General features: G+C 42.3%; 2 protein-coding genes across 2 annotated transcripts; one reads left to right on the top strand and one right to left on the bottom strand.

The window, feature by feature from the left end:
- Positions 1-1,724: 1,724 nt before the first annotated feature.
- mst1 (macrophage stimulating 1) lies at positions 1,725-13,817 on the bottom strand. Its single transcript, XM_036532942.1, has 18 exons — positions 13,511-13,817; positions 11,416-11,560; positions 10,959-11,074; positions 10,489-10,603; positions 9,655-9,791; positions 9,088-9,208; positions 8,269-8,387; positions 7,748-7,919; positions 6,799-6,929; positions 6,352-6,454; positions 5,623-5,759; positions 5,349-5,381; positions 5,103-5,217; positions 4,890-4,967; positions 4,160-4,306; positions 3,514-3,620; positions 3,058-3,197; positions 1,725-2,597 (listed from the first exon to the last, which is right to left on the bottom strand). The coding sequence occupies exons 1-18, from the start codon at positions 13,593-13,595 to the stop codon at positions 2,436-2,438; spliced, it is 2,163 nt and encodes a 720-aa protein (XP_036388835.1). The 5' UTR covers positions 13,596-13,817; the 3' UTR covers positions 1,725-2,435.
- Positions 13,818-13,990: 173 nt separating this feature from the next.
- On the top strand, positions 13,991-16,423 carry abhd14b (abhydrolase domain containing 14B). Its single transcript, XM_036532943.1, has 4 exons — positions 13,991-14,052; positions 14,801-15,020; positions 15,450-15,691; positions 16,144-16,423. Exons 2-4 carry the CDS (start codon positions 14,807-14,809, stop codon positions 16,321-16,323), a joined length of 636 nt encoding a protein of 211 aa, XP_036388836.1. The 5' UTR covers positions 13,991-14,052; positions 14,801-14,806; the 3' UTR covers positions 16,324-16,423.
- Positions 16,424-16,972: the final 549 nt, after the last annotated feature.

Genomic DNA, 16,972 nt, shown 5'->3' with positions numbered 1-16,972 from the left:
CCAGGCCATTCGGATAACACGGAAAAGGAGATGTTAGAGCTTTAAATGTGTGCTAAAAGCATGGCGTGGAGAAAAAGTATCATGCAGCTGAAGAGGGTTTTGGAAAAGCATTGTGACATTAAACCCTTTAAAGTTGCAAACACTGAAGATTTACTGTAAGGCTCTGATTGCAAAAGACATTGAATCCAATGGTATACACCACTGTATCTACCATCCTCTGTAAGGTGAGTGAAAGAACAATAACCCTCTCTGTATGACTGCCTTGTGTCCTCAGATGTCAAAATTGAGTAAACAAAACAGTGAATCATTCAGCCATGGAGCACCATTATCAGTTGATTTTCCTGTAACTACACAAATGGCAAATGTACCATTCTGAGTAGATTTGTTGAAGGAAAAAAATATTAAAAATTATGAAGCACAAATTGCAAAAAAAAAAAAAGCTATCATATGATCTCACATTAACTTCAGATGCATTAATTCTTGTAATTCATTTATGCAGTGCTGCTACCATCTTGTGGAGAACATTAGTTTTACACCCTTTAGATACGTAGTCTTACAAACAGTGTAGCAACAGAGTATCAGATAAACTAAGTCCAATACAAAGGTTTGCCACATAACAAGTCACTGGGAGAATTTCAAATGCACAATCCAATTCATGCCAGATATAAATGAAAGGAATGATCTCATAACACCTTATTAGCACATACACTCCATTCATAAGAATTACTGATATGAGAATCACCCATACATAGTTGGCACAGCATAAATGCTGGAACAAGTAATCCCTATACCAACAAAGTTTAAATAGTTCCCTTAAGAATCACACAGTTCACTTGTAAGCATCATTTTGGTCTCACCTACAACTTGTAATATGATACGCAGTCATGATCAATGGTGCCAAATCAGCAATTCACTAAACATAGTGAATCTCATATCTCCCAATATTTACCATAGCACTAACTCTGAAAATACCTAAAGAAATAAATTGATTAGATGCCAGTCTTCATGACAGGAAAAACAAAACACTTTTCCTCCTAATGAAAAGGCCGCCTTCTTAAATTTTAGTATACCTTTCTTGAGAACAAGCCAAGAGGTTCAGATAAGATAATAGAAATTCTGCTGTTCATATTCATAAGAGAGGGAGATGGAGAGAGCATGAAAGACCTAGGAAGCAAAAATGAATGCGAGCTCGCTATGATGGAGGATGGATGGATCTAGACACGATGGATAAGTTGGTGTTCAAACAGTGACTGCGCCATGAGAATTATAGCCTACACAGTGCCAATTATCAGGGAAACATCAATTATTGGGACATCAATATGAGTCCAGTTGCTATTTTCTGTTTGAAACAGACATATAAAAGCATCAAGCAGTCTGCTCCACACAACGGCAACTGGCATGATGACACGCAAAAATAATTGATGAGTCATATTACTTCTATTTTATTTAGAGAAATATAACCTACAAAACATTCAAAAACATTTTGCTCCATGTTTGAGGAATTTAGCTACTAGCAATTTCTCAGTGAAACAGGAAAAACTTTGTTTAAACATAAATGCCAATTTATCTATTGTCTCTGCCTTCAAGAATTAATATCTTCTAGGAGTAAATTCATCCTGTATTGATGTGATAACCAGAAAGGGACTGTACTATACTTGAAGTGGAACAGGGCTTTAGTCATGAGCTCTAGCCAACCACTAGAGGGAACCTAAACCCCATGCTCAGAGAAAGGCAAAACTGCTTCAACCCAGAATCCATTTTCTTTTATTCAGCAAAAACAGTCTTTACAGGTAGGTCTGTCTGTCCACATTTTATTATAAACACAAACAAATTGTACCAAGCATCAAGCATTAGATTTTAGTGTTACATACACTTCTGTGTTTACTGATTATAATATCTGCACCCTGTTGTACACCTTCAGAGACACAAGTGACAAAATCCACATGTATTATTGGCCAGACGCTGAACTCAGTGAGACACCGGCAACAGCCCAACACAAGCACACATACCTAAACAAACACAAGTGCTCACACACTCACACAAAAACATCCAATTCATCACTCACATTAGGGACAAAGTGCATTACTGCCGGACTGAGTCACACACATGCATCACCCAAATCAAGGCCATAAGAAGATATACACACACATGCACTGCCCAAAGGAAGGTCAGACAGAGACAGAAGCACACACAACCAAATACACACACACACACATACACACACAGCACGTGAGAACAGCATAAGCAGAGGGACATTTATTTCAGTAAACACATCAGAGCCAAGATGTCATCGCCAGGTAACAGACACCGTCACTGAGAGGCACTGGGCTTGATGATGTAAGGTTGATGGGAGAATGGGGGTGACAAAGGGGTTAGAAGGAGGGAAGAGTCTAGCTAATGGGATCACTACAGTAGAGCAGGTCACGTTTGTGTGGCTAGGCCAGCTCCATAACTTTCTTGATCCAGTCCACGTAGACAGACACACGGATGAAGATGTTTGGCTGCCCTGGGTGACCACAGCGGCGCATGGGAATGATGACGCCCTCCAGCACCCAGCAGTCACTGTTCTGACAGGCCAACGGTCCCCCATAATCCCTCTGCAAGACAGACATGAAATGCCAACCCCTGACCTGTAGTTCACACCCAGACACTTCCTAACAAGAGTGATGTTGCCCTTACTGTCAGTGGATATTTTCAGTGTGGTCTTGTAGCTTTTACATTACTGTGGTCATAACAACTTTAAGTTTCCTGTAATTGGTGAAGTCAGTCAAAAATGTATGATTACTCCCACAGATGTGGGATAACTTAAACTGCCTTATGCTGCCCAGTTCAACACCTTCATTAAGACCAAATAAGGAGTAAATCATCATTCTAAAATCAAAACAGAATCTGTTTCGGATACAGATTGAACCTGAACCCATTTAAATGGTACAATCCTGCTTGGAATTTGTAAATCTCGACTCATATCGAACTGGCTGCCACCTTTGGGACATGGTTACTTTATGTTAATTCACATCAGTAACTATGTACATATGGTTACAATGTTCCATACTCTACCTCACAGGCACCAACTCCACCTTGGAAAGAGGAGGTGCACATCTCGTTCTCCTTCACACGACCCCGGAAGTACTTGTTACACTCCTTGTTGCTGAGGACAGGCATTTGGGCAATGTTTAGCACTGTCTCATCTCCGGTTCCTGCCCGGGCAACAGGCCAACAGAACACAAGTGACCACAGTGACAACGTGTGCTGCTAATCAAAGTGCAATACCACCCTGCTGCAGAAATACACCGCTGGTAAAATCAGCCTTTCAGCACCTCCATATCATAGGTGAAGTCACTGGCATCTCCTGAGAATTTACCATATTTCTCCAAAAAAGCTGCTCCACCGCTCTGCACCTAACCTCTGTGGTATGAGCTACTGCTTTCGTGAACAACAAAGTGCAGAACTCAGTCATTTACTAATGCTGGGAGGTCAAAGGGCAGAAGGGAGATGTGGCCTGACCCCACTGACCTTTAGTCTCGCCCCAGCCGGCTATCTCGCAAGTGGTGCCCTCAGGGACAATGTAACGCTCTGGTGGCAGGCAGATCTGAGACACACGCTCATTGAGCACCGCAGGGCTGCAGAGGGCAGAGAATATGCAGAGCATATGTGTTTGGCGACAGTACAGCAGATGAGGATCGGGAAGACAAGGTAGAACAGGTCTGATCTTATGTGATGAGTAGGATTAGCACTGTAGACTAGGTGTTTGATAGGTGTGTGAGTATAGTATGGTTATGTAGCTAGTGGTGTAGTGGGTAAGATAGAGTGTACATGTATGAAATAGTATGACCCTGTATAGCATATATGGGTACAAACACATGGAAAATAACAGTATTCTGTATTCTGTATTCTTATTTATGCATTCCAAACTATTAATGAACGTAATTTAATATTAACGTGATTGTGAGTTTTTGTGTGGAAGTGTATACAAATGTGAGTGTGCCTTAGAATGTGAATAAGTATGTGTGTATGTATGCACATATATTAGTGTGAATATGTGTGTGTGTGAGAAAAGGCATATAAGCGAGTGTAAAATAAGATTTAAAGATAGCTAATCACAGAGCAAGGTGGGGAGCAGATGAGGAGGATGAGGAAGAGGGCGAAGAGGCAGACGTACGTCTCCAGCTGCAGCATGACCAAGTGGGACTCGGAGGGTCCGCAGACGATTTTATTGAGCGCGATGGTCTGGCGGTCGGGTTCCCCAGGCCGTGGGTTTCTGTAGAGGGTGCCCATCATGGCTGTGTACCCAGTCAGGTCCACATAACTGGGCTCAAGAAACAAGCTCAATGAGTCCATCTTCAAGTCATGTCATATCAGCTGTTACATTTCCAATTGGGTCTTGTGCTTTTCATTGCTCCACCATTCAACTCTACTTTTATTTATCATTGTCATTCCCAACCATTTTGTTTGTACCCTTCTAACATATATTTTGTTGATAATATGAAGAGTTCTTATTTGTTTCTGTGTTTTACTTATACAGCCTGCAATATTGTTTTTTTTTTTTACTTTACAGCCTGCAATATTTTCATGGCAAAGGATTATACGCATTAAAATTCCAGTGGTTGGAAAAAAATGGCCATACATAAATGTCATAAGTAAATGTAACATGTAAATGTGATTTTTTAAGAGGCACGGGTTTTGTTTTCATGCTACATTTTAGCTGAGAAAACAGAACAGCTGATACTAAACCTGTATTTTAGAGAATGCATGTTTGGTTCTTACTTTCAATCATTCCAGGTTCTACTAGAAGCAAATTGGTGTACTGAGTATACTGCTATGCATTGGAAATGCTATTTCTGTCCCAATGTGTCAGCACTATCTGTACTACATAAGAGAAAGCACATTACCAGGAAGAGAAACACTGTTTGGTGCTGATCACCCACTTGACAGTAACCAGTGAACCCCCGCAGAAATGATTTCCTTTCCTGCACAAAAGAGAGAAGCGAACAATGTAAAAAGTCAGTCACACACACATATTCTCTCATCCACTGGCAGTAATCAAGAGCAACCCCCTAACCTCCCAAGTAAGTCTATTGCAGCGGCGTCTCCTGTTGACTAACCGGTCTCTGAGACTGACGGTCCAGGGGGAGTTTCCTGGAGCTCCTCCCACGATACGGAGCCTGGAGCTGCTCAGACGATCTTCTCTCTTCCCACACTCGTTAAACACTGGCTTCTCTATGTCCGCATAATGCACATACTATCAGTTAATGATTCTGATAGCCCATGGTAGTCAACCATTACCAGGGGACATACACTTTTGTATACATTTTTGAATCAACAGATGTAATGTATTCGCTGTAACTCACCATCAGTTTCAATGATGGAGATCTTTTCCCCAGCTGTCAAAAACAGATGTTGAACAAATCTTACAGTTTTCATCACATCATTTAGGACCATTTCAATACTTTTGACAGTAAGTAAAAAAAAAACAGACAGGGCAAAAAATTCAGATGAGGAAAAAGTGACAGAGAAACAGATGTATGGACAGAGATGAATCGAGGCATGTCAAGGACAGAAGGATGAAAAGATAGAGGATGTTATAGAAGGATATAGATGGGGTGATAGAGGAAAGATGCTCACCACACTGTTTAATGGCACAATAGTCAAACTCCGTCTTGGGGTCAGTGGTGTAGCACCAGGGCCCATGCTGGTCGGCATCAGGATTGCGGCAGTAGTTTTCTGTTAGGTTGGCATTGGGGTAGGTCGTGGGGTTTATCCTAGAGTAACAGCAACACCCCACCCACGCACCAATCACTATCACTACTGGACCAGCCCGACGGGGTGAAAAGTGGGGACAGAGATCAGAGAGGCCTACATTGGACCAAACAGAATCTGCTGGAAATGATTAAATTGGGTATCATAACCTGGGCTCATGTCAATGACCCAAGAAGTCAATTTCCTCATAGCACATGATATGGTGACTTCTATGATGTTATGTAAACCTGGACATGCTCTCTAAATGTATTAGTGCAACATCCGGAAATGAACCCCAATGCTGGACACGCTATGTTGCTTCCAAGGTGATCCATTCATAGCCTTACCCCAGTGATGTCACCCATCTTTATAGGCATCTCTTTTGCAATACTATCAAGACTGATGACGGTGCAAGGGAGACACCCAGAGCCACAGACACTCCCTGTCTGCAGGCTGTTGTAGAGACTGGTCCATACCTTTCATTACCTTCTAAATAACAGTTCTTGGGTGATCTCACAAAGTAAGGCTGTGGTTATCTTTCCACCAGTGTCTGAAGAGACAGAGAGAAGCCCAGAGACAGTGGTGTGAGTCAGTATGGGTCGCTATCAGGCTTACTTGGTTTTGTGAGGTGTGTTGACGCTCCATTTCTGGCAGATGATTCCCTTGCGGGTCTTGCGAACTGTACCACGGTAGTTTTTACCATTTTCATGATAGCAATCTAGCAGAGGAAGAGATGAACATCAAAAAAGACCAATTATTATGTATTTTAATGAATAGTAGATTAAATATTAGTCAATAATATGCTTAGTTCCTTTATTCTGGGTAACATACATGTATTTGACATGAACACAAAGAAGGTCAAGTTTCAACTTCACCTCTAAATTCAGCCTTCTCCACTTTTAAAAACTTCCTGGGGGGCATGTAGGATACTCACCAAAGACTAAACAGCTGATGCATTTGTGGTGTGTAAGACGGAATGAAGAGAATCACATGGTGAACTGCTGACTCATTCCCTGAGACAGACATTTGGAATGACACGACTGACACAAAGCGCCTCTGTACCTTCGGCCTCAATGTCATCAGCACAGCGCTTGATCTGCAGGCACAGTGCGGTCCTCATTTCCGGGACGGACGTGAAGCACCACGGAGCTTCTGACCCGTCGGGGTTCCGGCAATAATTCTCCTCCAGACCCCTCACAGGAGCAAAAACAGGAGATGAAGTCATTATTTTGAACTAGGCTGGCATTACAATGTAAGCAGACCAACCTTGACTCAGTTCCAAAAGAACCGTATAAGCATTGATCAGGCTAATATGGATCTGTTGTTGTGGGCACAAAGTAACCAGAGCATGGCATCATGGATCAGATAACAAAATTTGACATCGGCAGGCTCTCATGGTACACGGCAGGGTAAGGACTCAACATAAGGTCATCGCCTACTGATCGGAGAGAGTTTGCTATGTGTTGCCTTATCAGTGCTGAGCAAACTAGGGTCCTAGTTAATGTTCAATGGCTGTTACAGCTGGGGAATTGATTCTAGGAGAAATTTTCCCAATGAGGAAAATGAACTTCAGGGAAAAACACAGTATCTTCACCCTGAAGACAAGTATGCTCCGAGTGGATATTGATTGAATATATACAGCAAACACTCTTCACTCTTTATCTTTTTTTCTAGTCTGTAACATGCACTACTCTCCCCTTACCCTCAACCCCATCATGTCATGCCTTTCCCCTTGCTCCTTACCCTCATGCCCTGTCTAACACCCCTCTGCCTCTTGTCTTGTGACCCCCCTCTCTCCCTGGACATCGTTCCGCACCCCTGTCCTCATTCTGCCAGGTAGCTTTCACTCCCTCACCCTCTCAGTCCTGTAGCTCTTCAGCCTCTCTCCTTGGACACTGCTTCTCACCCTGCTAGCTGCCTTTCATTCTCTCACCCTCTAATCTTGGATACTGCCTCTTGGTGCCTCTAACCCCCTTGCCCTCTCACCCCTTGCCCCTGGACGCAGTCTCACTTGCACTCATAGGTCTGTGGGAAGAAGGGGTGCTGATGAGGTTCCTGCTTATCCCAGTGCTGGCAGGGGATGCCAGAGGTCGTCTCATTGATTTTACCACGGTAATCCTCTCCGCGGCCGCGAAAACAGTTTGTGGTGTAGCTGGAGCGAGACCGCTTCTGTGGAGCCTTTGCTTTAGAGAGAAGGAAAAAGACAGACAGATAGAAAGAGAGAGGGAAAACATCACTAAAGAAGCAGTAACACATTTAAATCTACAAACACCGACGACTTACTAGAAGTCTGCAGTAAATTCAGTGGAAGATCAACATTCTCTCTTATAAAGCACACACCTGTTCTTAATGTACTTATGTAATAAAATGCAGAGAAGCTGGTTATCTATAAAACTGTCTTCACCTCTCTGCTCACTCACTGTCTCACTCACTGACTGTTTGCTATCGTTTCCTTCCACCGGAAGGTGTATGAGCAGAATCGAGCAGTCATAATGACGATGATAGCAATGATGATAATCATAAAGGACTCACCGCATTTGCTGATCTTGCAGTTCTGTCGCTCCACATTGGGGTCTGTAGTGTAGCACCAGGGGACCGGGGAGGCGTCAGGGTTTCGGCAGTAGTTGTCATCCAAACTCTTGTCTGGGTATCTGCACAACAAGCAAACATTCATTGTAACGGGTTCATAGTCTGGGTTTTCCCGTAGCCTGGGTTTTCTCAGTCTGTGACACTGAATGTTTGCATATTGCATGTCCCAACAAATTGGTCACTATCCCAGTCATTGGGACATGCAGAAAAACAACCTGCTACTTCTTCCAGGACAGAGCTGCTAACAACATGGCTCATTTCTAGCACTGTTATTTCATTTATATTGTGAATGATCACATTTTCAGCATTGTTTACTTAATCATCATTACTATGCATTAGCTAAATGTCAGTCCTAATGACATCAATCCAATTTTTGTCCACCTCCTCATGCATTTCATGCATGTTTGGCAATCAATTATGAATATTTAAGTTTTTTACCCAACTATATCTTTAGTTAAAATGAGTTATTCAGAGTTATTACAACAAGCCTGTTGGACACTGATGGAATCTCAGTGTTGGCTTCAAGACCGCTTATTTGAAACAAAAAAATATGCTTTTGTGCTTGATTACTATTTCTGTTATGTGCATATGAAACAGGACACTTTACATATGAGTGTCTAAATATTCAGTACGTCATCTACACAGCTGGCCTTGTTCTTGGTCTTAGGCAACTGCCACATCAATGGTGATGAATTAAGAAAAAGAAGCACAGTTAGAGCAGGGTAGAAGTGCAGTAAGTACAAGGGTGGGGAGGGTACACACTTCTCTGGCTGGTAGATGTGCTGATGGGGATACTGCTGGTCCCAGCGTTGGCATTCCAGGCCTGTCTCTGTGTGGTCCACCTGGCCCCTGTAGTCCTCTCCATTACACGTTATACAGACCTCTAGAGCAGAAGCAACCATAGATAAACACTGGTCTATGTCATACTCACCTCTTATACACACAGGACAAACACCTCAGATATCTATGTTACACACTACTCTCTCTCTCTGTTTCTCTCTCTCTCACATACACATACAACTGAACAATGTGAACAAAGAGCTCCTCCGTCATGTTTTGTCAGCAAAGGATCAACATGGACGAGTGTGACTGACTGATGCTGTCATGATACAAGACTGGTTCAAAAGTGCTTGGTCCATCCAGCTACACAAGTTCCCTTAGCTGTATGCTTTTACGGAATCAGCTGAAGTTCCTATTTCAGGACATTTCAAGCATTTTGGAAAGCTGAGGGCAATGCACATCATGTGATGTGTATGAGGTGAATGCAGGCCCAGTGGAAGTACATCCAATGGAATAACCAGTGGAACAATCTGGTTAGATGGGACACACCATCTTCACAGCGAGGGATGTTGCAGGTCTCATAGCGCCGCTCAGGGTCTGTGGTGTAGCACCAGGGCCCGATGCGATCTCCATCTGGGTTACGGCAGTAGTTCAACTCCAGACCATTTGTGGATGAAGGAGTCCATCTGTGGAGATAAGGGAGATAGACAGAGTAGAAAAGAGAAGCAACACTTGTGGACTGAGTGTAGACTGAGAACACATTTATATCCCATTTCTGCCAGAACCTGACTCACCTCTCTACCACCTGACAGGAGTCAGATTGTTAAAAAAATAGCCTTCTCAACAAAAACATTAAAAAAACATTTTTAGTTAAAATGCAAACATATAACTCTTAGTTATGTTTATTTTCTTAGGTAGGTACTATCTCACTGTGAGAAAGACTTTCTTGGGGAGGCGTCTGGCTGGAAACATCTCACCAGTGGTTATCCAGTATCTTGTTTATTGTTATGACCTGTGTCAGCTCAGCCATTACTGATGCTGGCTTACATACAAGCCAGTTGTGGGCTGAGCCAGCAAGCTACAGCAAGCCCTTAAAACCTGAGTGCTAAAAACTGAGGAGGTAAACATGGAGAGGAGAAAGGAGCACACAGCCATTGTTGATCTCAATAAACAACCACACATAGATGGGAGTAATTATGGAGTCTAGGTTTTAGTGAAAAACCACAACCTTGGATTGCAGATGGTGTCTAGGCTAGTTGAGAGTAATCTGTTTTACATCATGTGCTGCAGCACCGGTTGCATATAAAACACCAGAGGTCTCAGCTGTGCTTGGCTTTTTCATCTGGGGTTACTGTCCTGTGGCCATGGGGGGGGGTCACTCACCTGTGGTCATGGGGGAACTTGGACCACCACTGCTGGCAGGTGCGCCCACTCTCCGTCTGGGACACTTTACCCCGATAGCTTTTGCCGTCTTCCACAATGCAGCGCCGCACATAGTCTGCACATGGCAACAAAAGTCCTTAACCTTCAGCCTCTGAAATCAGCACTAATACTCTGTTTCCATGTACTTTCTATCCCTACAGCTAAAACTGACACTGGGCACCAGCTGCTAAGCGCATGCCAGGTTATGCCAAGCCATGGGTTCAATTTTCACACAAAATGAAAGGCTATCCTCCTGACTATTAGCTATTAACTATCTTAACTATGTGTCAATTTTTCACAGAATGACTACAAATAGCCTCAAAAAGTCACAATGCCAAAAGGCGGCTGAACCCGTTGCTTGATGAGAATAGCTCAGCTCCATTTGCCACGCCCATAAATCAGAAACTGTCTGAGTTTGGACAGAGGCTAACCTTTCTTCTCGTACAGATCACAGTTAACGTTCCTCTTCACCTCTGCATTGTTCTCGTCCCTCACCCACGGCAGGTGCTTGCATGTGACGGACGGGCGCGTTTCGTAATTAAAAGCTCTGTCAAATAGAGACTTTTATGACACACTGCAGAAGACAGGTTCTCCACTGGGACAGACTTTGGATGACAACTTCACTTGCAGTCTAATGAGAGTGAATAGGCTTTGAGACAGATCTGATAAATACCACACTGGATATTGTCTGTATTATACCTAGCAGACCTATTTGTCACAATTTGCCTTATCACAATGAATACTTTATTCACTGCTTAACATGTAAAGTTTGTTTTGAAACTTAATCATCAGCACAAAAGAATCACTTTTCACTAATGGTACACCACAATAAATCAATAAGCATAGGTATGCAAAGCATCTGTATTTGTGTGCATGTATACAATGCACCTGCATTCCAGGGACTGCGAGCAGCGCTTAGCGCACTCCTCCAGGGTCAGCCCTGGCAGTAGCTGCATGCGGTCCATGTTCCATGACTTAGGCACCAGCTCACGACCCTCAGAACGCTGAAAATCATTTAAGGGGCTCCTATATCCTGGTGAAAGACACAAGCACACACTGACACACACTGACATTCAAAATAATGATAAACATAGCACACACTCTGTAGCACACCCATGCTATACAGTGGAATATGCAGTGTAATGAACATAACAACAGTAACACTGAGCATCAGTTTGCCAGGACAAACACAGCACCGGCAAGGTCAGTGCAGCCTGAATTGTTTATTTGCTTGGTTTGCGTCTTCATTTGGAACACCGTACCAATCTTATGCACTTTGGACCTCATATGGACCTTGCTCAGTGGGCACAGTGGGACATCCACGATCCACAAACCGGACCACTCTGCCACACTAACCCCTATTTACAAACTCAATGCCCGCACAGAACTGTTCTGCCCGCCTCCATCGTGGTGACCCAGACTGTGCACCAACTCCTTGCGCATCATCATATCCATTCTATGATCAGGGTTTAATGTAACAGCAAGGAGTAGCCTCTGTTCACTGACCAGTTTGTTCTGGTAACAGTGCTGTAGTACTGCGGCTCATCCTGTCGCTCAAGGCTGGTAAACAGGAAGCTGCCATGGGAGTTCAGTTATGTGGGTGCAGTGCAGCTGGGGTGATGGGGTAGTCCACTATTGTGCAACTTGCTTTGTTGTAGCATCAGATCACAAGGCATGTGGGGGGGGGGTGTGGGGGGGTTCAAGTCCATTGCTTAATAAAAGCACGGCAACCTAATACCTGCAGAGGAAATGAATCAGATGGAAGCGATGATGACGGCAGTTCGCACACACATAGGCCCACTTTAGATTCACTCCACAAACCTGCCAGATGCAGGTTTCCGGTAAAGAGGAGGAGACAAGATTACAAAGCGACTACTGGCAAGCATTAAAATATTAAGACCACTTCATTCTTCAAACTGAGAAGGCATATATGCTGACATTGCCACTATTCTAGTTTTTAGTTGTAACTGTTTCTCCAAAACATCTCCTGTGGTCCTGTAACTGTTTGAAATGTGTGGAATGTGTGGGATTCGTATCTGTTTTGTGTTTTACTTATTTCAATGTTTTATTTCATTATTGTTTTTACAACATTTTATTATATTGTATTTTATTCATTTACTTGTGTTTATGGGTGTACAGCCTTCACAGAACTCATCTTGAAAACGAATGAAACATGAAATTGAAATAATTAAATTTAAATAAAATAAAACACGTAGGCACGGCTATGTCCGTGCAGAAATGACCTTTGTAATGATAAACTGCACCTGATTTACACTCAGGAGACCAAAAATGGGCACGGTCAATTCAGTGGCGTCGATCCATACACTGCTTTTCCCACAACTCCACCAAAACAACTCAGACTGTCCATACAGTTCCTATTTTCCTGTTTTGCATCATTAATGTCTCATTACAAGCGAAAAAGTACATACAGCTCTGAAAAACATAGTTAAGCTCTGTCTGCCTTATGTACGTACGAACAACGACATACGCAAATACATCTTTCAACTCAGTGCTAATGTCATTAATTTACAGTGGGAGAATACAACATATTGTTATTTTCATGAGCTGTTAAATAACTGGGCACTTAGAAGTGAACATTTAAGCAACTGCACGTAAACAGTAGAGACAAGTCCCATGGATAAAGCGCTATAAACATAAATCCATGTCTTAAACCATTGAATCTCATCCTTAATCTGTAGAAATATGTGACTTTTGTATTCCTGTTTATACTCAACTTTATTTTCTTTTAAAAATGAAAGAAACAATTGTCTGTAATTATTATTATTTTTTTTTTTTATCAATTATATGAAATTAAGCCAAGTTAATAAATCCACCTAAGCGCAATTTTTTCCCTTGGCTCTTTATTAGCTTGGCTGTTTGACAGAAAACAAACATTTGTTTTTTTTTTTTTTTTTGTAAAACATCTAACATTTGAGGATAAAAGCATTCAGATAATAAAAAAGTTTTCCTTATATCTTCCTACCTGTAGCCACTTGTCCGCAGAACACTAGTGCAGCGCAAAGTAAGAACGATTTCGTGCTGAACTGATTAGTTTTACGCAGTGCCATGCTGGAACGCAGCACTTCGGCGGAGTGAGTCCGTCTAACTAAAGGACTTCGATTCCGTTATCCGGCTCTGCGATTGCAGAGGTGTCGTGTCCCTCTGTGGTTTAAATCAAAAGGACTGCCCAGGAAAAAGCATCAATGATTGATTGCTCAATATCTACATTCTGAGTCTTACATAAACTTCAGACTCCTGCTCTTAAGAAATGCCTCGCTGTGATCTCATTGTAATTGTTTGTTTGAAATCTAATTATAGGAAAATCCAAAGAGATTGTGAAACGTCACTCACACACTTTCGCCCGTACGCACGCACGCGCGCACATACGTCAAAACAATGTGATACTTTTGGCAATTCCTGCAGAAAGTTCATTTGTATTACCAGTAGGGGTCAGTGAATAAAACAATTCTTCCGGGCAAAACTGAAACCCACGTCTCTGAAGTCTCTTGGACATTTTAAAATAAGGTAAATAAAAGATTTTTTTCGAAGATGTTTAGCGAAACGCGTTTGTTTGTAATCAATTGCTAAACAAGCGAGCTACTGATACAGGACCATGCCGAACATAATGACAAAAAGTTGTGTTTGAACTTTGGTCTCGCTGATGGATATCGTTTATCAACTTCTGCAGCTTGCTTCTAGATTGCATAACAAGTAAGGCTACATCCAAGAAGACATTAAACCTTATTTCGAAGTTAAATCATTGGCATACTGTATTTTGATGGACTGAGACATGAATGGTGACATATAGCTTGTTGTGATCAGAGGAATGCGTCTGATTTTGTGACATTGATAATATTTCGGCTTCACTACATATTGAATACATGCATTAAGGTGAAGCAAGGAGGAGGTACATAGATAACTATATAAAACACTTTGGTAGACGTTTTCGGTGTTGTTTTCGAGTGTTGTCTAATGTTTAGTTAGCTACAGAACTAGTTAACTGAGGTCGAGGTTGGTTGCAGCTAACTTAGCGATATTTTACTAGCAAATGGCTAACTTTAGCTAACTAGCAGTTTCCTACTTTTCCTAGCCACGTTAAATAGTTTGGTTTAAGTTAGGACTATTAGGCTCCACTCGACTGGCTAACTAGACTACACACAATGAAAACAATGGCCAGGCAGACAGAGAGAGCAGAATGTTGCTCATTTCCTCCAAATATGCAGCGTCACGTCAAATTCTGGTAAGATTTTCATGCCGCGGTGTCTGGTTGCAGGGCAGGATGTCAGCAGTGAAGATGACGGAGGGGCGTGTTTCGCTGGATTGCGGGGGTGAGCCACTGTTTTACCGGCAGGCGGAGCCCGCAGACCGCGCAGCGAGGCTGTCTGTCCTGCTGCTGCACGGCATTCGCTTCTCCTCCGAGAACTGGCTCAAGATTGGCACTCTTGAAACGCTCGCCAAGGCCTCCTGCCGCGCCGTCGCTATCGATTTGCCAGGTACCCGAGCAGTTTGAATCACAGCTAGAAAATTCAGTAACTTTCCATTCGCTTGATTTCGTTGAGCATTTAATCCTATATTTGTTATTCTTTGTTTCGTTGCTAAGAAGAAATACATTTCCCCCTAAATCTACTCATGCATTCTGGTGTTTTAACCATGTAACCAGCACATTCACATATCATGCATTTAATAATTAAGGTTTTGTCATTCCATTTTAATTAGTCTTTGTCCTTTGTTTATAAATCATTAAATTAATTAGCAAAGAGGAATGCATTTACACAATGTAAAGATGGTGGATCTTCGGCAGCCACTGATCTAAACTGATGTTGCTGTGACCTGTTAATTAAAACAGATTCTTCTTTTGCGGAGGTAGGCAGAGTGGTGCTGAGTGCATAATTTTCACTCATGGCCCCTCTTCCCTTTTGGAGGTCTGGGAAATTCCAAGGGGGCAGTGGCCCCTGCCGCGGTTGGGGAGCTTGCCCCTGGAGACTTCCTGAAGCAGGTGCTGGAAGCACTTAAGCTGAGCCCTGCGGTGGTGATCAGCCCCTCCCTGAGCGGCATGTACTCCCTGCCGTTGCTGTTTCAGCATGGATCCCTGGTCAGGGCCTACATCCCAGTTGCTCCCATCTGCACTGAAAAGTTCACGGCTGAACAGTACAGGAGTGTTCAGGTGAGGTCACCTTCATAACATTTAAGCGCTCATAGGATGGTTTGTGAGAAACTTAAATCCAGGAGTAGTCTGTGGTAGGGTTTATCAGACATATGTGAGGCCACCTTTCATGGGCTCTTGATGTTTGCTTGGTATGTGCAGCTACACTTTCTCTGGTGTTCAGTTTGAAACACTTGTTACAATAATTTTTCAAACATTATTGCTTGACAATAAAGTGAAGATACTAAGGCCTGGCCGTTGGTCTAATTTATATTAAAACGTGTATCCATCTGTCCTTTGCTATTGTGTGTTAATTTTTGGTCTTGGGTAGTGAAGGATGAATGTCTGTGTCTGATCTGTAATGTATATGAGGAGAAAATGGTGCAAATTATTTTCAGGTTGTTTACTGAGAGAGTGTACAGAATATGATGGTGCAATGACGACGTGTATTGCCTTCATTTACTCTGCGCCAGACTCCTGCTTTGATTGTCTATGGAGACCAGGATACACAACTGGGAGAAGTGTCCCTGAACAACCTGAAGAATCTGGCCAATCACAAAGTAGTGGTGATGAAAGGGGCGGGACACCCCTGTTACCTGGATAACCCTGAGGAGTGGCACAGGGCAGTGCTCGATTTCATGGAGACTTTGTGATGCTGTAAAAAAGTAATCAACAATGACACCAGAGCATTCTTCCTAGATTAGGACAATATGTCTGTGCCTGCATTATTGAACTTGATCAGCACTTGTGAACATGCAAATGTGGTTAGAGGTACTTGACAGTGAGTAAGAGAATAACAATGATTTAAAATTTTGGTGGTTTTTTTTTTCATTTTATTGGAAGGTATAACATGATTATTTAAATAGTTGCAGTTTCCAGTGACTTAAAAAGGGAACAGTGAAATTGTCTTATAAAAATTACAATCATGAAATGTGATTTGATTTATAGAGGTGCTAGGTTCTTAGGAGCCATGTGTTTGTATTGCTTTTTTATTGATCATATATTCATTATTTTGTGACTGTAATAATTGAAGTACACAATATTTAAGCAGAAGGGAATGAAGTTCCAAAGTTCCAAGTTTTCAAATGTGATTCCTATTGACACACACTTTGTACAATGTAGTCAACACTACAGATTATTGTGCATTCTTTTTTTTTTTTGGAAACACATTGGGACCAGTACACATTACAGCTATCATGTTTTATGCAGTCCAGTGTTCTGGTTTATTTTTCAATGCCTATGCTTTGAAGAATACAAAGAATAAACTCACACAGGTCTGTTGAGATCCTTTGTTTTGACCTC

This window comes from Megalops cyprinoides, chromosome 7 (genome assembly GCF_013368585.1).
Source record: "Megalops cyprinoides isolate fMegCyp1 chromosome 7, fMegCyp1.pri, whole genome shotgun sequence".
Taxonomy (NCBI): Eukaryota; Metazoa; Chordata; class Actinopteri; order Elopiformes; family Megalopidae; genus Megalops; species Megalops cyprinoides.
This window is presented reverse-complemented; position numbering and strand designations above follow the sequence as displayed.